This window comes from Manduca sexta, chromosome 23 (assembly GCF_014839805.1).
Source record: "Manduca sexta isolate Smith_Timp_Sample1 chromosome 23, JHU_Msex_v1.0, whole genome shotgun sequence".
Lineage (NCBI taxonomy): Eukaryota > Metazoa > Arthropoda > Insecta > Lepidoptera > Sphingidae > Manduca > Manduca sexta.
In genome coordinates, this window is record NC_051137.1 from 4,304,653 (window position 1) to 4,326,870 (window position 22,218).

General features: G+C 37.6%; 2 protein-coding genes across 2 annotated transcripts; one reads left to right on the forward strand and one right to left on the reverse strand.

Annotated features, from left to right (window-relative positions):
• The first annotated feature begins 4,981 nt into the window (after positions 1-4,981).
• Positions 4,982-7,867, forward strand: LOC115443691. Its single transcript, XM_030169203.2, has 3 exons — positions 4,982-5,247; positions 5,450-6,758; positions 6,875-7,867. The coding sequence occupies exons 1-3, from the start codon at positions 5,070-5,072 to the stop codon at positions 7,173-7,175; spliced, it is 1,788 nt and encodes a 595-aa protein (XP_030025063.2). The 5' UTR covers positions 4,982-5,069; the 3' UTR covers positions 7,176-7,867.
• A 1,465-nt stretch (positions 7,868-9,332) lies between these two features.
• On the reverse strand, positions 9,333-20,520 carry LOC115443694 (WD repeat and FYVE domain-containing protein 2). The gene is made up of 9 exons (XM_030169205.2): positions 20,280-20,520; positions 19,191-19,371; positions 16,754-16,920; positions 15,655-15,768; positions 14,993-15,118; positions 14,300-14,496; positions 13,314-13,455; positions 12,804-12,912; positions 9,333-12,351 (listed from the first exon to the last, which is right to left on the reverse strand). The coding sequence occupies exons 1-9, from the start codon at positions 20,438-20,440 to the stop codon at positions 12,292-12,294; spliced, it is 1,257 nt and encodes a 418-aa protein (XP_030025065.1). The 5' UTR covers positions 20,441-20,520; the 3' UTR covers positions 9,333-12,291.
• Between the last annotated feature and the right edge of the window lie 1,698 nt (positions 20,521-22,218).

Consider the following 22,218-nt stretch of genomic DNA (forward strand, 5'->3'; position numbering starts at 1 on the left):
AGCCGCGGATGTGCAACGTCATCGCCTCACCAAAATAATTTTGTAAAATCTAGTGCAACCCTTTTCAGTAATCGAAATTGATTATCATAAGCGTGTCTTTACGACGTTAAGTATTTTACTCGTAAAATGTAGGTGTAACATTCGTATGTCTTATCCAGTCAATTCGATAAAATTATTTTACAAAATTAGTCCCTATATTTGCTTTCGCGTTCACCTTCTGCGTCTTTGGATTAACAAAGCTAACAACAATGTTTTTTCTTCGGAATCTATTCTGTTACTAACTGTCCAAAATTGTTCATTTTGCGTCCGCTGTAAATTCGCTGCGTTCCGCACCGCTCGCAATCCGCCAGTGTGATAGGTCTCCTATATTATTGACCCTGACGAAATATCACCTACGTATTGCTCGGTCATCCCCGTCATGTGTGATGACTTGTCAATTTGCAACATGAACAACAAAAACGCTACGTAGTACGGAGGGAAGATTCCGCGTTTCTTTAGAAACAAACCGCAGCCTTTTAAAGCTTAAAACGGATTTATCCATCACTTTATATACCAACGTCACAAAACTCAATGTACGCTGATGACTTACATATAATGTAAACTGATTCCTAGGTAATTATTATTTGCCTTTTGGTTACCGTTTGCTTCTAGAAAGTCCCAATAGCCTCCTAATAGTTTATTTGAAATTGCCAACAAACTTTAAGTAGGTAACTTAGCTGCCAAATTTTACGCATAATGTTAGTTTTTCAGACGAATGTAAAATTTCAACTTATGTAAGGCCTTTTTCAAATCTTGAAAGTGATCATCATTAAAAAGTCGAATCGTGCTGAGAGCTTTAACTTGCTACATGATTCAGTTTAATACTATTAATTATAAATACAATAACTAATTAAGACAAAACGTAGATGGTGATTCTTGGAAAGACAAATTATCACCGCGTCTACCTATAAGTAATTAAGTCGTCCCGCATAATTTTATTTTAACGCTGAAAAATAATTTAGGCACATTTTATGGTAGATACATGAGGACAAAACAAAACTAGCCTTGACTTTATTTACTGCTTAATATATTTTCGAAGAAATACAGCTCATATTTAACTTATTACTTCAATTCTTCGTACCAGAATTTTCACACGTTTGCACACATGAGGAAAAAAGACTCACTATTTCACGGTTTCTGTGATTCATTGCAAAGCTGGAGTAACTGTATTTGGTTTAGATTTTACAGTTGTCTATGCAACGAAGGACGCAGATTCCCACCGTATGGTTATTGTTAGAGGTATCTGGATGCACAGAAATCATACCAAATTGTAAACTAGGCATCATTTCAAGAGATACACGAATATCGTGAATTTTTGTGTACATTAAATAAAAGTCTCGGGTTTCAATATCCGTTTTAAAAATATAAGGAATGTTGAGATACTTATCATAAAAATTAATAATTTCACACGGCAGACTAAATTAGCCTAAACTTTACATAAAATATTTATATTATTGATTTTTTATTCAAAATTTTTAAATGATAGATCAATTAGTAAATTGTTTTCTATATTATTTAACACATAATATTCAAGATTATAAATCTAAACGGAATAAATCTAACAGGTGGTAAAACTTGTCGATTTTATGAAGGAATTTTCATAGGCAGTTAAAATATTTTAAACGGGTTCGGATTCTTTTCTCATCGAATACATATTATTAACTTTAATATTTTGATTATAAATAGTGTGGTAATAACAGAGATTATAATCCATGATAACCATAATTATGTATGCATGCTACAAGAATTGTTTAATTGAAGACAATAAAAAAAATATCTAAGGTAAGTTAATATTTTTGGAACTGGCTGGTGAATGCACTGTAATAACCTCTCCATAATTATAGTTATAAACGCGTGGTCAATTTGATCACTCTTAGTTATGGGTTCACAATTCACACGCCTCCGACTACCTCGGTGGCATAGTTGTAGAGCGTGCGCGGTACGACATCGCTATGAGGTCCTGGGTTCGAATGCCAGGTCAAGCAAAATTATATTGGCTTTTTCTACTCAATATCAGTCCCGAGTGTGGAATTTATACCTAATATGGCGAAAGGCTAGGCCTATCATATTATCGGACCAGACACAAAGGCGAAATATGGGTCCCTGGTTGCACCTCTGCCTACCTCTTCAGGAATAAAGGCTTGATGTTGTTCACGACTCTATCCCATTAGTGCACCCACAAACTGCAATCATATGGGCGGAACCAACTTTTAGCTCGTGAGGGGCAATCAGAAACATTCTTTGCCAGATTTTATTGATTTATTACAATTATAATTATCATGCTTGGCACAAATAGACTTGTCTCCACTGGAGATAGTCACAAAAGTAGTAAAGACTTAAGTTCTCAAAATAATATTATTGGTCAGTTCAGGTTGGGGATATATAAACGTAAATACATAAAAATAGAAATTTAGAAAAAAATATATTAATTACGAAAAAGAGTAAAAGTTATTGGCCGCACAATCGTTTTGTCTCCTTCTACACAGTTGTAAGGGTATCCCATTCTTTATGTATTTTATGTATACCTAAGCTACGTAGCTATTAGAGTTATATAGATACTGATATAGAAATCGTTATTTCTGACGTAGAATAAAAGGAAAGATAACAGCTGTCAGATTACATTGACAATTGCATTACTGCTTAGAATAAACGGTCAGCCAAGCTCCGAAGATTGGACGCGGAAATCGGCTCGAGGCTACGTTTATTGTAATCGAGGCTTACACGAGATAATGATCGAAAGGCAATCGATTAACTCAGGGAGTGTGCACATTTGTCTATCATTTATAAGTTAATTAAGCAGTAGTTACATAGGCATGACTTGGATTAAAATTAGAAGAGGGACGCTGTAGGTATGGGTCTATAGCCTTGGTTCCTGACCTAGGGGTAATTACCCCCGCGGGTTGAATCAACTATTTTTGGGGTAACAAAGAACCTAATTATAGGATCGTAAAATAAAAAAAGCAACAGAGCTGACGTTAAAATTCTAATGCTGTTGTGCAATTTACGATTAATAAAGATGTTTGCTAGTATTGTTTGTATTGATAACATTTTGAAGGCGGGGTAAAATTAGTTTTCCACATAGTTCACAGGGTAACAATATTTAAAAGGTTAGGTTAGGTTTAGAGCAATAGTAAAATTGAATGGACGGCGAACCACTTAACAAAAACCTCAAAATTTTGAAATATCGTTGGCGGTGTCAGTCATTTTTAATATTGCGTCCACAATGGCGAATTCTTTCTGCAATTACTAGGGTTCTAATCGAAGGACAACTTTGAGAGCCGTGGGGATGTTTTTTCTTCTTTACCTATACAGCCATCGAAGGTTATACAGTCAGCTAAAAGTATTTTTAGCGGTCCATGCAACAAAAGCTTACTTAAACAGTACATTAGATAGTCCCCTCAGTACTTGAGAGAATCTTATCAATTCTAGTAGTATACATCGATTAAAATTATGGTTTTGGTTTAGATTTTTAGCTTTAGATTAATTCAAGCATAAGTACGTAAGAAATAGTCGTGTAAATAGTCTTAGTAAGTGTTTTACACATACAAAATATACAAATTATTGCTAATTTTAGTTAACTTGTTCTTGTATTAGACATCTTGTATCGTGACGAATCGACTTACATATTTGCAAAAAATATTTTCTACAAGCAATTCATCATAACTATTCATAACTGTTTTATTTCACGAAGGCCTGCATTTTTATACAAATTACCGTACTATTTTATGAATAAAAACAGGTAACGGGAAATATCCACAAAAGTTTGCCGACATCTCTAACATTCCTAACGTAAATGCGGTTTCTGACCACGAGATCTCGACGATTAATGGGAATTTTGCCATTGTTCATGCATGCCTCGCAAATTATAACGAAACGTGCGTGACACTAAATTGTGTAACGTTAAATTTTGTAGTTATAACAACTGGCACTTAGTGGGTCAATAAAACTTTGACGCATATCCTGCTCCAAGGACCAAAACAAAATGTCAGATTTAGCTGCACTATTTATGTATTTACGTCGTTATTTATTGATGAAAGACTTATTGCTAGTTTTATTGCTTTTTTTATGCAATATTAAAGTTTTAAGCCGATGTTATTCGATTGGCCAGTGTGCTCGGATCCTTACAGAGAATCCTGATTATTGCCTCCCACTGCGGACGATCTATTAGCACCAATCATACACATAACTCACATTCTCCTCGTACTAGTCACACCTATTGTCTCAGCCGATGTTTCAAGCTGTTTAATGTCGACACAAGTTCCTCTGATGGCCACGTATTGATAAAACGCGGATGTCGTCAAGAGGTCAACACAACGCGACCTCATCAAAACAAACTTCGTAACAAAATAGTATTACAACCGAAATGTATAAAAAAATATTAAAATGGTAAAATATCGCTACGGTTTATACGTGAAGAGCAGCCTCAATGTCAAATACCGCTGTGTGCGATTACCTTACCTTACGTAAATAAGTTTTAGTTATTGCATCTCAGTAGGACCTCATTCGTATGCCTACGCGGATTCTTGGAGATTCCGGCTCAGTACTGAGAATTTATTACGTTTCGATATAATGGTTCTATTTACTTTTTACAAATATTTCCCACGGGTATCGCGATGGCGCAGCAGACGCCCGGCTCCATGCACGTAATGAGCTTCGACCGAATGCATCGTGATGTTTACAACATTAATCGGGCGCTACAACTAAGTACAACTTGTTAATGGAACGTAATTCAGGAACAGCAAGAAAAATATTTGGTGTTAATTATAGAGAAACAATCTCTAAAAACCAGTCCAGTCACGGAGACTGTATTAATACCTGTATATTAATTTTGCAGTAAATTTTCATTTGATTCATCGAATATATTTTCTCATTGTCGTTACGCAAGAATACAAAGTTCACGGCCGTCAGCTTGATCGTCGGTCATTTTCACTCGAGCAGCGGGCTCTCGACAAACAAGGCGCGTCTAGATTCCTAACTCGGAGGCTGCATCCGGGCCACCGCAGGGATCGAGTTACGACGCGGGCGTGCGAATGTCAAGGAACCCCGGCTCGGCACCGCTCCGCGCGGCTCGGCGCGGCGGCGGCCGCGTCACGCTCGTCGCGCCGCTACTGTCAGTCGCAGCCGACATGTCTGCGCGCGTGCTCGCCTGCAGAGCCGCCGACACCGCCGCTGTCGCCGTACTGCTCGTACTCGCCGCGCAACTCGCCAGTGAGTAACATCGCATCAACTTATGTTAATCTTAAACTCTGCTGACACAATATTCATTATGCCTGACCCTTTTAATTACAAACCTTGTATTTTTTATTTTCTAATGCGTACATAAATCTAGATAAATTACAGTATTAAAATATAGGTATCTCATAATTATAACTGACAACACGCCGCAATATAAACGATCAACGTTTTTCAGAGTGTGAGAACATCAAGTGTGTCAGAGATGGGCTGTACGCAGATTACGAGCAGGAGTGCAAGGAGTACGTGCGATGCAGCGCCGGCGCGGTGACGGGCCGCTACACCTGCGCACCCGGACGCACGTTCAGCGAGGTGGCCGGCGCGTGTGTGCCGCGGCGCCGCCAGCCCTGCGTGCGCCGCGAGTGCGCACTCACAGACACTTTCGCGTACGCGACGCCCGGCACCGCCTGCAGACATTACTACCGCTGTGAGAACGGAACTGCCGTCGACCGCACGTGCCCCTCCGGCTCCTGGTTCGACCTCGACCGCCAAGCGTGTGCTCGCGGCGCCGGCACCTGCTACGAACCAGTGTGTGCAGGACTGCCGGACGGCGAATACCCCGATCCCTCACATGAATGCCGCCGCGTACTTCGCTGCTCGGGAAGTGATCTCCGCGCCGTCGCGTCTTGTACTAAAGGAACTTGTGCAAATCCCTGTCCACCGCCGCGATCGGCGGCAGTGCCCTTGCCTGCCGGAGACGCTGACTTCTGTTCTGATGAAGCTTGCTCCTCGCTGTGTCAAAACCAACCTGACGGTGCCTACCCCGACCGCACCGCAGGATGTCGTGAATACTTTGTGTGCGAAGCTCATCGCGTTATTCGACGTGGTGTCTGTGAACCAGGCATGTTGTTTGTGAACGGCGGGTGTGAGTCGGCCGCGAGAGTCACCTGCCCACCGCCAGCGCTGAGTCCATGTTTTAACCGACCAGACGGTGTATATAGAGACTGGAATTCGTGTTCAGCTTGGTACGACTGCCGACGAGAACGTGTGGTTTCACGAGATTCTTGTTCGCCCGGACTAGTATTCGATGGCGCCCGATGTGTACCAACATCTCAGTTTTATTGCCGTGGTCCAGAACCGTCACGTGAGTGCGAAGGATTACCCAGTGGAACTTACCAGGATTTGGATTCAAACTGCACGCAATACTTTCACTGTGAAGGCTCGCTCCGGACCAAGCTCGCGTGCGGGCCGGGGCTAGCATTTGACGGAGCTCGCTGCTCTCCTATTGAACGTTATCTATGCCCAAGTTTAGAGCAGGACTCTTGTTACGGTCGGCCAGACGGCCGTTATCGCGCTGTGAATGCCGGATGCCGCGGGTACTACGTTTGTTTTGGTGGAGAAAAAGCAGTTTACGCGTGTGCAGCAGGACGTGTATTCGACGGCGAAGCTTGCGTGCCGGCGCGACCCGGCCTGTGTCTGCGCGAAGATTATTCTTGCGAAGGACTCGCCGATGGATACCATCCTGAGTTGGAATCCAGTTGCCACAGGTCAGTATGATTATCAATTCTCATTACATACCTTGAATTTAGGTAATTCAAAACGAACACACGAACGAGAGATTTCTACCTGTTTTCACTAAATGTTTTATCTGCCTCTTTTTCAGATACTTCTATTGCGAGGGTGGAGATCGGCTAGCGACACTCTCGTGCTTGGGCGGCAAGATTTTCGACGGGCACACGTGTGTGCACCCCTCGCACCACGAGTGCGGCGCGCCGCCGAAGAACTCGATCGAGTACGGCGGGAGGCAGTGCGAGCGCGACGGGTTCTTCCTGCAGCAGGGCACGTCGTGCAAGAGGTACTACTTCTGCGTGACGGGCTCGCGCACGTACCTGTCGTGTCCGCCGGGCCAGGTGTTCAGCGGGCAGGTGTGCGTGCCGGCGGCGCAGTACTCGTGCCCGGGCTGAGCGCGCGCGCGGGAGCGCTGACGTCACACACGCGCCGCCGCGCCTGCCGCGGCCGGGCCCGGGGCCGCCCTCCGCGGGGGGGACGTACCTGATACTATATTATACGGCTGTGAATGTTTATTTAATTCCGGTGGGATTAATTGCGTATGAGCATTATCTTTCGATCACTCACCACCCCAAATTATATGAGCTCGTATTGTAATAATACACGAATTATTCTCACTTTATTTATTTGCATAGAAACTTTAAGCGACCTATGTGTCATATATTTCTATCAGGAATTACACAATGAATATCTTACAAATCTCTTCGCAAATAAAGTGTAAGCTCCGTGAATAGAAAAATAAAATCTCTTTTAATGATATAAAAGAATAGTTAATTTATTTATATAGTTTAAACCCAACCTTACTGTAACAAAAATAAATGAGGGTAAATTACATTTGTAACGATTCGAAGATAAAGTACGTAAGATTAAAATTTTAAACACATAATATGTCAAACAAGGTTATTATAATAACATCTCTAATGTGTTTGTGAAGCAATCGTTTCGACATATGCACGTTTCACTCGTAATCATAACATGCCCAAACTGGAGATAATTTATAAATAACCTTGTGAGTACGAAAGCGCAGTGTACTATTAAATCAAGTGCAAAATACAATAAGGAAGTTAAAGACATGTAACAATGCAAATTTTGGCAATTATTTAATAGAAAGAAGCATGATACGATATCTAAATAAATAATAATTTATTCAATTACGTATTTAATAAACATTAATTTCATATATATTTCGTTTAACTCTACAAAAGTTTATACATTTTATTTTTACATATCAAGATCCTTCATCTATTAGATACAAGTGGACTGTCGATTGTGCAAGAATTGGAATTTATCTTACTATGATTATGGACGCATTTGCCACTCGTATAAGCCCGTACGCGGGTGACATACACGCCTTATATGTTATCAAAGTTAGTAACATAAAGATTTAGATACTTTATAGGCAATATTTACGATTATAAATCTTTACATGCAATAAAATATTTTTCAGAATTATACTCTAAATGAACTAATTATGTCGCCTCTGTGAACCAAAACTAATCTTTGAGACTAATGAGTAAGGACCAGGAAGTTCTAGAATTCTCGATGGCGTAAACAAATACTCTAAGTCCTCGAAAATTATAATCATCAACTCTAATACTAATATTGGATTAACCCGTTAAAAACCATCAATTAATTACCCTGATATGACACTAATTTGGAACACAAAAAAATAATAATGTTAACGAAATGATCACTAAATGAATACATTAGTCATCGACCAGTCCGACTTGTACCATCTATATATCAATATTCTGCACTCTTACTACAATTTTACATATAATTACAATAAATTCATTGGTCCACGCCGTTGTATCATGTCTCTCGACGAAGCTAAATACCAAAATCGAGAATCAGGGCGCGACCGAGTACACTCAAGTGTATGAAAGTATAGAAATCCATGTGCCCAAGGCATGCAGCACCGCAGAGCTTTGAAATGTCACTGGACAGAACCCTACCTTAAATCAGCACTAATCAAAGACAAGCTACACCTTAGCAGACGGCTACCATCATTACTAATTTATTGTCATAAAAAGTAGTGGCAAAATGTTTGACAGATGCTCGATGTTGAAACGGCGTATATACAGCGTGTTCACAATAAGTCGGACCACGAAGTGGAGTCCACACTGTTTAAAAAAACGAATTTGAACCCAATTAACCTTTATTGCAACGTTCGTCTCTCTCGCTTCAATTCAATTAGACAGCAAGCTCATCTTTATAGAGTGCGACGAAAAAGATCTTGTTTTCATTAGGTACTCAGTGTGGTCTCTATTTTTACTCCGACTTACTGAGTCGGACTGACAGTTTTTGTTGGCTGCAAGCTGTTGCTATTCACATTATATTGACAAAAAATTTAATCGTTCAACGTCCTGTAAATGTCACCGGCACTTTTGTGAAATCGCTCTAATTTGAACAGTATTAAAACACATGTAACGACCATATGACATTTATCGGTCCGATAAAAGTCGGTCCGACTTATGTGAGCACGCGCTTAGAAGCAACATTGGGGACCCAACGCAGCTGAAATGTTAAGCTTCAATAAATAAAATATAACCTTAAATGAACATTAAGAACTTACTTTAAATTATTTATTTATTTATCAATAAACTATGTTAATATACGCGTAACATAATGACTCATATAATGGCTCGAATATAACATTGGACTCTCACCGATGGAGATAATTTTGGCTTACGACAATTCGTAACAGAATTAATGAGACGGTCTTTCGTGTTCTAAGTTAGCTTAATTTCATCTTAGCCATGGAGTTTAGGTATCGGCACGTATCTAAAAAATGCGTTGAATATACAAAATTAAGATTTAGAATTTGTCTTGAAAAGGGAGCAGACATTTAAGGATGGGGACAAATTAAAAACAAATACCGGACTATTTAATATTATACTAAACTTAGGGCAATATAGATGCTACTCAGTATCGCTCTGAAGTGGGATATCAGCCGTAACGTCAAGTTACAGTCATCATCTTAGTATCGTCGGTATTTAATAAACAGATATCAACAACATCTCAACATCATTTGGCAGCTGAGTTTTATTTATTAAACTGCGCCGACTGACAGGTGCTTAAATGACAGCTTAAGTGTCACTCTAACACCTTCAATGTCTATTTAAGATCCTACTCAAATTTGAGATGAATTTATTGACACGGCCCTTAATTATTAGAAAATCGTGAAAATAGTATTTTCACGGCTGGTTTATTATTCTGACGCTACTCCAAGACATGAAATTAATCCAAGCAATTATTTTTGGGTCTAGAAAACTTCTCCACTTTTGCCGACCGCTCATATGTGCGTTTATCTATACAAATGTAATAAGCAATTATAAATACTTGCAATACGTATACCAATTCAGAAGCCAGTAAACACCAAAAGCTGTAAAATAGTAAAATGTGTTTACAACGGAATTTTGAAGACCAACTTAAAAATTTTAAGTGCAATATTTTAAAAAACGAAATAACCGTCTTAAAATAATTTATTTGATTTATATCAAATGTTATAATATTTTTTTAAATAATATTTCAAACATCAACCCTATTTGACAGCAATAGGTACCATATTTTGTTGCATAAACATTCATAAATATGTTTAAATACATAGTATAAGTTACGTAATTTGAATACATTATCTAATCGATTCAATAATATTAATGCCACGGTGATAGTCAACGCATAATACGTAAAACAATAACAAAATAGATCACACCTTTAGAATTACAATGTCGTAAATGCAAAAAATCTGAAAATTATATAGCGAAAATTAAAAAAAAATACAAAAAATATTTCATGCATTTCTATCAAATTACTGCCGATTGCAGACCAAAAGCTAAGCTACATTTGTTTAACTTAGTTTGCCTATCTCAGAAAAATATAAAACAAACATGGTACATAACTAATTTACACTGTGGTATTTTTTCATACCGGCGCGGGAAAGTGATCTCCCTGCACCTGATGGTAAGTGGAGTGGGATCCAATAGAATATCGTCTGTGAGAGATGATTATCTCTCGGCAGTCGACACAATTATGCCTCTTGAAGCCGGATATACACAGGCTGATCCCGGAACGCGACACACCTACGTAGGCTACTTTGGCGGGTTTTATCATCTTGCGTACGGTCGTCGCTATCTGGGCGTATATAAAATATATCCTACCACCAGCCTGCATACAAATATGAATACGTAATACTCACTCGTAAATACCTCAGCTATGCGAGCTAAGGTAACTTTCCTTAGCTTTTGTTCTACCACCAGTCTGATGGTAGGTGCATTTACATCATCGTAATTCTAAGGGTGCGTTGCCAACGAATATCTATTGAAGGCACATCCCCATATATTTGACACGGCAGCCATTATACACAAATCATGCGAACACAGTTAAACCTATACGAATCAGTCGTGAGACCTGCAGTATGCATAGCGTTTCAGCATATTTAATTCCATATTTTTTTTTATAACTATTAAAGAGATTGGGTAGACATGCGTTTGAGTTTTAGTCACACAGATATGCAGAGCTTATAGTAGCAACGAGCGCCGTCAAGTAAAAAATATTGTATACGCATAACAAAAATGAAAGCGATCACATAAAATGTGAGTCAGTCGCCACCAGGGCTCCAGTTTTGGACTGTGAAATGCCAGTCACTGTTAAAAAAAACAAAGGGAAGTATAACCTGACAGCCCTTGTCATAACCGCCTTTACTCTACACAGCTGTATGTCCAAACCTTTATACAGCCTATTGCTGCGAATGAAGTACTATATTAAGTATTTGAAACGATGAGTCACTTTGACAGTTTGTTGTCAAAAGTGACAGATGGCTGTCAACGTCGTCACAAAGTGTCATCCGCAGTTCAGAGCTAAACAAAGCCTTAATTCTTAACAAAACAAGAGTGATTTAATAAAGACAAAAATGTATACTATTGGCATTATAAGTAGCATTTTGACCGAAGCCACTCGATACAATATTATGTTTACTACACAATCTCTTTACTATTTTATTTTTACATCAGCATATTAAGATCCTAATTAGAGATCTCGTTCTACATACATAATTAAGTATTTATTTTTTATATTTTTTATGGTTTATACAGTTCACCTACTTGATAATACATTTATAGGTTATTTCTTTTTTTTGCAAGGACATTCAGTCTTAGTTAACGACAAACTGACAAATCGCAAAAAAAACATTCGTTGGACCTTTAATAACAAATTATTTAGAAACAACATTATAATAACGCTCTCAATGATTATAAAGTTTTCCGTACATAGATCTCGTTTGTGATACCAATCATAATGTTCCAATAAATCGTTAGTTCATGTATTAATATTGAAATAAAGTTTAGACTTTTTATAATAGAACATTTATACAATACCAAACAAAGATTTATAGCGCATTTAGAAAACAAATACTTTTAATTTATATACATAGACATTTTGGAACATTTTAGAACATGAACCTCCGATTGTTCTTATACTGTTCGCGTGATATCACAAGGCTTGGTGAAGTCGCTACTGGTCGCTGGTGTGTGCCCGCGGCGTGGGGGCCAGCAGCACCGACACGTCCCATACCTAGATTCAATTAAAATATTAACAACTATTTTTTTATAATTCTTTTAGTAAGCAGTCACATTTGCGACATAACACGTCTGGAATGTTCCACAGGAGTCTTGGCCATTACCAGGTTAACGTATTATGTCAGTTCTCATACAAAATACACCTGTGAACTTTTGCTTTTGACATTAGATCAGATCACTTTCCCGCCCTCACATCCACTACTACAACTCCTGTAAGCCAGGATCAGCAGTGGCACGCATTTTATGACACCGAACAGTGAAGCTCGGCGAGTTTTAGGGAAAACTAATATATCATTATCCCGCAACGAAATTATTCAAATAAATAGATAGGGAGTTAGAAACATTAATTGTCCATTTCCCTCCATAGCAATCAGATAAGATCAGGGAGATAATGCGTATGGTAAGAAATCCCTATATATCTTGTATGAAGGCTAAATAAATAAATACCTTGATGACGCGGTCCTTGCCCGCCGTGCACATGCGGCCCGTCGCCTCGTCCATGTACAGAGACGCGACCGCGTGCTTCATGTCATGGAATGATGCCAGCGACTCGCGCCTGATGGCACAGAACACGAACATTTTAGAGCATGGTTACAACCTGGGGTCTATCGTGTAGAAGACAGTGGAAGTCGGAAAAATTTTACCCAGAGAATGGACGAGTCAAATACAAAATTTGTTTTGAATCGCAAAAGCTCTAATTGACAGAGCAACTGGTGCGCTTTAGAGCAAGATGAAGCGCGCCGTATTAAATAGCATTTAATTTGTATACGCAGTGATTTAGCTTGGCTTGCCACTGCGTTTTGTAATTCGCCGCCGTTTGTCTACGGCGAGCTTAATCGACGCTAGCTATAAAAAGGAATTATTAAAAAGAGGGTGGACATATTTCGTATACATATTTTATATACTATATAAAATATGTATACAAAATATAGTATATTAATAGTGGTGTATACGTACGGCTCGTGCCTGAGCGTGTCGTAGCAGCCGGTGCAGACGCGCTGCGGGAACTCGAAGCCCATGACGGGCAGCGGCAGGCGGTGCGGCGAGCAGCCCGCGCACACCGCCGCGCCGCACCAGCGGCAGTGGTGCTGGCGCAGGCCTGCGCACGCGCACACGCACACGTCAAAACTCCATACATTCCCACACAACTTTACCGCGTAAACAATCACGGACAGCTGACTTCAACAAATCTTAAAGCTTGCAGCTTGCTTGCATTGTTGAAATATTGCTGCTAGTGTGAAACGCATATAGATTTTCTTGCGCAATATATTGCTGCCAGAACTTGGTTATCTAAACTTGCATTGCATTTTTTTTTTTATATAAATTCGTAGGACCTTCGAACTAACTAAATATGAGTGTGTTTCACACGAGCAGATTGTGCTTGCAACGAGCTCACAGCTAGCGTTGAATTTTCCGCACTATGAACTCGTTACGTTTACAGAGCAGATGCGCACGCGACGCATGCGTTAATGGTCCCGCTTCCAAACAGATCCCTAATGTTATAGCGTTCTTATACATGATTTAATTTTAGACTAACTTGATATAATTGACTCGAAGTGGAATTATAAATCGCATACCATTAACGTTTTTATGAAGATGGTTTTTATGCTCATTACTTGATTGACATTTTTGTATCATAATTTAGACAAACAAGCACGTGGGTCACCTATGCTAAGTGATTTTTTAGTCATACAAAAATTTGTTTTTAGTTTTTTTTTTCAGTAAAAATTTGCCGTCTCTACCACATTTTTTCTTCTTGCTAAGTTATCTAATAATATTTATTAATGGAAATTACGTAGTTTCCAACATACAAAAAAAATATATAAAATTTGTTCGAAGGATCTTTACAACTTTTTTTTAAATAGCCTCTTCACCTAATTTTTACGATTTTTTTTTCGAAAAAAATATACACGTGTGTGTCTCCTCTCGCACACAACACGCACCGAGCTGTTTCTTCTCCATCATGGCGCGCACGTTCCAGATGAAGGGCGCGCGGCAGAGCTGGCACAGGTCGGCCTCCTTCCACGCGGGCGTCTCGCGGCGCCGCACGCCCATCTCCCACACGCCCAGCGCGCCGTCCTCGCCCGCCGACAGCAGCCGCTCGCAGCTGCCCACGTACCACAGCCCCGTCACCTTGTTACTGACCGGGGGAAACAAACACACCAGTTAACATTTTTAACGTCGACGTGTGCAGATAATAAAAAAAAAAAAAAAAAAAAAAAAAATTTAAAAAAAATAACGAAGCAGACTGCCGCATGACCATAAAAGATGCAAAGCCTTAGAAACGGCGGTAATTTTTTTTTGCAAATGACCGTATAAAAAAAAACTTTAGGTAATTTTATTTCAATGTCAAACATTCGCTTAAACTTAGTAAATCATTAAACATATATACATATATATTACACTAATATCGTATTTTATATGCGTATATCGTATTTTAACAATGATGAAATTAGTATGAAAATTATGTCAATAATCTATTTTTGTCAAATTCTAAAATTAACTCCCAAAATCAATCATAAAAACTATAAATAAATCCATATTTCTTACAGTATAATATAAAAAATATATATATATAAAAAAAAATTATAGATACTGTATTTTATTAAACACTCATTCATATTATTTGTGTTTACCTGTGACCCTGTAATTCGTATGCGGTCCCCTTTTGACCTCCAATGTCCCACACGATTATCGTCTGATCAAACGACCCGCTGAATAATAACTGCGGCAGCGGGGCCCAGTTCAACACTCTGACAGATCTGAAATATTAACAAAAATAAATTTTATTTTAATCCTTATCCCAAATGCAGTATGTAGAATATTTTTATTCATATTGTATAGCCTAATTATCGGTGGTTTTATTGTCATAGACAATGATAGACTAACGGATGTTTATAAAAACGTATTAACGAACACCAGAACTCCTCAGAATTTGCTTCTTATATTCCAAAATAGGACAATTATTACTCAGCCCTTCTAAACTATCTTTAGACATCGTTTTTATCGCTTGTCCACAAACATTTTGTTTTTGATACGATGTACTAGATACCACACATACACCCCATGCCTTTTATCCCCGAAGACGTAGGCAGAGGCGAAACTTCTACATCCACTTTCCACCGTGTGTGTTCCGTTTATATCAAACACAAAATCCAAACTCTAGGCTGATACTGAATAGAAAAACCCAAAAAAACTTTACATGATCCGGGAATCGAACCCGAGCCTTCAGCACAACAATCGTACCGTATTACAACGTCATTGTGGCAGTGTATTTAAAAAAAAATTGTTCATTTACCCGGTGTGCCCTTTGAGCGTGGTGACTAGCGTCGCGCCGTTGTTATCCAGCTTGAGCATCGTTATCTGCCCGCTGTAATCGCCAACGAACGCGTATTTCGACTGAGAATCATATCTGATGGACGGTTAGTTCAGGAAACACTCGGGAATCATTTCCTATCGCATTATCCGGCGTGTGTATGTGACAAGTGATGAAAAATGCGTCAGTTAGCATTGCTTTATTACTGTGTATATTTATATGTTGCCGCACACTTATTATAATAATTGCAATAGGGTACCGGACTCATTTTTGTTCTTTGCTATTATCAAATATTTACGTTATATAAATTATAACATAAAAGGAATTATAAAAATCCGGTAAAAATCAACAAGTTATAAGTCTTTGAATGTCGGTGGAAGGGGTAATTAACAAGAAACAGAAAAGAGACAAAATACCCACATTTGACGTCATCGGGAATTACGATGCGTGCGAAAGAAAGAGATGGAGCGATATCCCCACACCCGCCCTCTTCTGCACGTTACAATATTTGAAATATGAATTACTAGTTCATTTTTTAACCAACTTTTATGCAGTTTTCGCAGGAGTGTTTCTTTTTCGTATTATTAACCATTACATATAGAATAATGAACAAAATCAAACATAGGCCTGGATCCCTATTGATGGCTATCACTTTCCATTGAGTTACCTAGGTAATGACCTAATTTCTATCTAATACCAATCTAATTAAATTGATGCAAAACTTTAAATTCAAACTGACATAGTTTTTTTTACTATCATTTAAGGTATAATTATAACCAACGCTGTATTATAACATACTACCCCACAGCTGGGAGCTATCCCTTACTGCCAAGAGTGTTAAAGTCAGTCCACCATACCTTTCTGATACGGACTGGCAAAATTGAATGAAGCTTTTTTATGGCTAGTAAATGACGCCTGATAGTAAGCGATACAACCGCCCATAAACAGAAGTAAAGTCATCCTAAACGTAGCACTCCACTGCACTTATTAACCTCGTTCAGAAACACTGCGGCACGGCGGTAGACGGGCCCTCGCATATGAAGGACCTACCACCAGTATTATATTTATTTAAAAAGGATACTGTAAAGCGGTGCACCACGCTTCGAACGAGTAGTCGCCGATCCTGCGTCCCGTCTCGCTGCAGTGGTACGCGAACAGTTTGTCCCTACTGACGGACAGCACCCACTCACAGCTCAGGGAGAACACCACCGCCGTCACCCGCGCGGTGTGCGCCAGGTATTCACGCGTCTGCGAACAATAAATATTATATCAACTCCGGGCATATTAATAACTAGCTGTTTTTTGATGCTATGCTCATATGAAATGTATTTCTCGCAATAGAAGGCTTTTATGATTAACTCAAAAAATATTCAATACACAAAAACAGACGTACACTTTTACATCTGTTTTAAGTCAACACTAAGAAATATAATTCATGTCATTATATCATTTTCTTTTCCATGGGTGGATAAACACATAAATTACGTCATCAATCATTATTCAATACTGGACCGCAATGATCTCACAAATTGCGACATGCAGGATGAACACTTACTAATGTATTATTTGTTAATTTCAATAAATAATTCCAATCTTAGACTTTGATCCAATCAATAAACCAATAAAAATTAGACATTTGTAAGCAAGTTAAAATAACTTTATTTAGATTGATCCATTTTCGCGATGGATTACAAAAAGCGTTTGGTATAGTTTATTTAAATTGGCAGTTATTTTACAAGTATTAAAAAAATTAAAGTATGCAAAAGTCTATATGTTTAGGACCATTGAAATAAGGTGAGATCCATCCAAACTTATGTCCGCACATACTTTATTTGATTATATTTAACACCTGAGAATTATTCAGTTCAGTTTATGAATAATTATAAAATCGGCCCTGTACTATATACTGTCCCACTGCTGCACACTGATTATGCCTTAATCCATCACACTGGTCTAGTCCGGATTGGTACACTGGACACACCCACAAAATTTCTATAGAGAATTTCTCAGGTATGCTGGTTTCCTTCACCGTTAAAGCAAGCAATAATTCACAAAGACTACACACATGATTTTAGAAAAGTCAGACATGTGTGACCTAGGTCTTTGAACCTGCGCACAATAGTCTAGTTGGTTGTGAAGCAGACTGCTGAAACATATGTGTACATAACCTTTTTTTCAACAGCACTAAATAAGATATCAATAAATACATATAATAATATGCATACATTACATACCATTGACAACATTAATTATGTAAATTAACCATAACCTCATTTGTTTGTGATGAACAACTTTCAAAATTAATTTTCATATTCAAGGTTAAATTTAACATTTTGGTTATAATTTATAACCAAAATAAATATTGCAGTTACTATTAGACCCCGATTCCCTGTCACATATTATTTTAACAGTTCATAAATACAACATATCTTATGTTGAGGAGCTCCCTTTTCCGCACTTAGCCTGTAGTCGGGCCGTAGTCAGGTCGGGCGGGTTTGTTCTTATCATGTTTATAAAATTTTAAATCGGCATACAGAATACCATTCAACGCCAATTTCACAAACCTAGCTTAACACACCCATGTTAAGTTTTCTTTGTCAAAGGCAGGAAGGCCCCTGTGCTCTCTACTATTATAAGAAACGTAATTTCAATTCATATAATATTTCTTTTTGCTTCATAAAACAGGATTTTGAGTGGAAAAACATATAACAGAATTCTTCTCTTTTATGGTATAATTATAAAAATATTTTGTTTTATCTTGCATTATTATTGCCATTTACAACAAATTTTTTATTCAATTAAATTGAGGAAATTCATAAAGCCTTCACATAGCATTAACTTTGGGCATGAAACAGGTAAAAAATAACATTATCATCACAAATATAAGCATAACATGGTAAGCGACTAAATAACATATCCATACTTGTATGGTAAACAATGTTCATGTATACATGTATGATGGTAATGAATTACATCACTACTTACAAACCACGCCTAAATTGCTCATCTGAATTGAAAACACCCAAAAAAGCAGCAGAAAGATCACTTTAAAATAATTTTAAATGAATTTAATTTATTTACATATTAATATATTTATTTACAATGCATAAAACATATTAGTCATATAACAATGTAACTAATTGAGTCCAAAAATAATTCATATTTCATAACAAAAACACAATTGTCTTAATATTAGTATTAGTCATATAAAACATAATATTAACCAACGAATTCATAATATGAAGACTAAAGCGAAATCCAATTCATATTAAATCATATTTATAGAAAACACCCAAAACGGTTCCATCTATTGGGAATTAAATACATGACCAACACTATCAATAAAGCTTTATAGCTTTATGCCATATGGCACAACACAAGAAGTTATGGAAATTTTCAATGCACTCTGAAACAGCAATTTGTACCATAGACCGATATGGTTACTCTTAGGCTGTGTAATTATGCTGCTTAAGACAATCTTTATCCCAACCATAAACAATGTAAAAACAAACACTCACAGGGTTTATCCTATTACAGTCTGTAGCAAGAGTGAACTCTGATACGGTGCCATTCTCTTGCCCTATAAACAACTGTCTCGTCTCCGGTGTGTAGAACATTGATGTGCAGCCAGACGGCATGTACTGGCAGATGCTGGGCCAGTACTGTCCAGAATCACGCTTTAGCCATACTCGGACTGTCCTGAAAAAAATATTTTGATTAGTGTTGCCGGTTTATTATAGATTGTGTATCAAATATTTGTTTTTAGTGTTAAAACAATAAACAGTCAATCATGTATTTTATGATAAAATTTCATGTAAAGGGATGGAGAGTGAATTTTAAAATTTTGGTTGCATTAATAATAAAATCTAGTATTTGGTTTACAGTTTTATATTATCATAATAAAACCTATTGTAAAATGAATGTTCTTTTATCTTATATTGACTTTACAAAGATCAGTCTCCCAGATAAAAGAATATGAATGTTTTTTGTTTTGATACAAATACTTTGTTGTTTCATTACAATGTTTCAAGTAATTTCAGACAAACACAGAAACATTATTTAGATATATTTTTAAGTTTTTCTTCTGATATCCTTTAACATATAAAGTATGCTGAATTCTGAGTGTTGGAATTTTACAACACATGTTTAGAATATTAACAATTATTAATGTAGCATGTGAACAACAATAAAACTACTTCATCAATATTCTGTTCCAGCTACGACATATATCAGATATACTAAATACCTTAAAAAATTATCTAAACTGTTAAAATATTCTGGATAAAAGTAATAAAAGGTGACCTATAGTTTTACAGAAACTTTTTTAATTCTCTCTCTCTACAGTTTAATTTTTATTTAAAAGACTTGTACCACAAAATTTAAGTACTTTAATTATAATACTTAATTTACTATAATACTTTAATTATAATATTTAAGTACTTTAATTATAATGCCAAAAAAACAGGAATGTAACGAACATAAAGCGCTGAAAACACCCACGTAAGGGCATCCTGACACACTAATCCGATACATATTTTTTGTCGAAAATAGGTGATGTTCGCTGTCCGTTATCAAACAATAAGCTAATTGTGAATCAGAATTCTTACTTATCATCGCAAACGCTAATTACACCATCCTCTCCAGGTATCACCACTGCAGCATTCACATCGTCAGTGCAGCCCTCCAATTTGCTTAGAAGGGCCGGTTTCTTCGTTGTAGAAAATCTATCGTTTGGCGTCCGAGGTGCAGGTTTTATTTCAGCAGCCATATTAACAAGTTTTCACGACGTTTTCAGCAAATAAACACGGTACTCCGACACTACGTTCAGCGAAAAACGAAACGTCATAATAATTTTGACATTAAACGTTCGGGATACCATAGGAAAATTTATCTGTCAGTTCTTATCACATAAATTAATTGCAATGATTTTTGTCTAAAAAATTATAATAAACTAAGTTGCAATTAGTTTAAAGCTAAGCCCATTTCGTTCCTCGATTGTAATTTATTTTAAATTAATTGTACCTAACCACAGCTATTTATGTAGTCCCATTTTACATAAAAGTGAAATGTTAATTTTAGTTAATCGAAACCGTGCAATAATTGGTATCATTATGCACGCATACAAGGCTAAGAAGAAATACGTCGAGGCAGCGTATGACGCAGCTATCACGCACACTAGTTTATAGTACTTGGCCTACTAGTTTCAGCGCTACTCCATCTAGACATTAATGACTTTTTAAAGGATCACGGAATGATTTTAAACCAAAAAGGAATCTTAGAGGACACGTTACAATAAAACATTATTAGGGATTTCCCAAATTGAGTGGTAAGTGACTAATAAAGACAGGTGATTGATATGAAGCAAAGACGGATGCTCCGCTATTCATGTTAGAGATTTTCCTTAGGGGGATTAGCTGACGAGAGCAAAAAAACGCCGATTTCAAAGAAGGGCCCGCACCACGGGAGGCCCGTGTTTTTTAACGTAGCCTACGTTTGTGAGCCTGACAAGAGTCGGCTTTTACAAACACACCGGACTTTCGAGCGCTTTAGGCATTCGCAACCCTTTGAAATTAGGTGACCATGCTGAAGGCACCCCACTAACGGGTTACGAACCTCGGCTTAGGACGGCCACTGCAAGAGGATGGAGACATCACAATAATGGCATGAGCGTACTAACCACTATCCGTTAACGTTATTCGTCTGCACACGGACCGGAACCATACGATCGGGAGAACGGAGAACGCGACGAGGACGGAACTGCGGTCTTGCGCAGTGTCAGAGTTTCATATACTCGGTTTAATGGCAAATAGCCAAAGTAATATCGTCCTCTGGATCTGGATGGATTAGAACTGAACGCGGCCGTCTCGATTTAGCGGTCGAAAGGTCTGTAAAACGTTTTTTTACGGAATAACGTGTTCGGATGGGTTCCCTCCCGATCGAAAAATACCACTATTATAATATACCTATTCACGCAGAAAAAATAGGTAATATAAGTATAAGTAAAATAGGTATCTACCTACTTTAATAATTATTAATATAATCTTCTATCCATTAGCTACTAGACAGTTTAATGCATCTCACTAAACTCATGACTCGTTACTTTATTTGCTGATAGAGTACTGAGTAGTGACGAAATTCGTGAGCGGGTTTGTATAACGGAAGCACTGCTTATTAGTATAACATTAGCCACGAGTATATAGAATATTAGGTTATTATTTACATTTACTTTATGGGTATTTTGAATGCGGCATGATATAACCTCGAATTTATCATGTTGATTAATAAATACTTGAACAGTGAACTAGACATAGAACTCAGGACCTTTCTTTGAATAGATTCGACTATATGACAATTGCTTGATTTATATAAGTTACCTATCACTTAGAAGAAAATAAACCAATATCAATGTCCAGCAAAAAACATAAAAGTATATTTTATTAGATTTATACAGGATTTAATATTTCCAGTAGAGGGGGCGAGTTAAATGTCAAATAGTGGAACTTCGCCCCTCTCCGACACCCAATTGCAAAAACACAAGAAACTCAA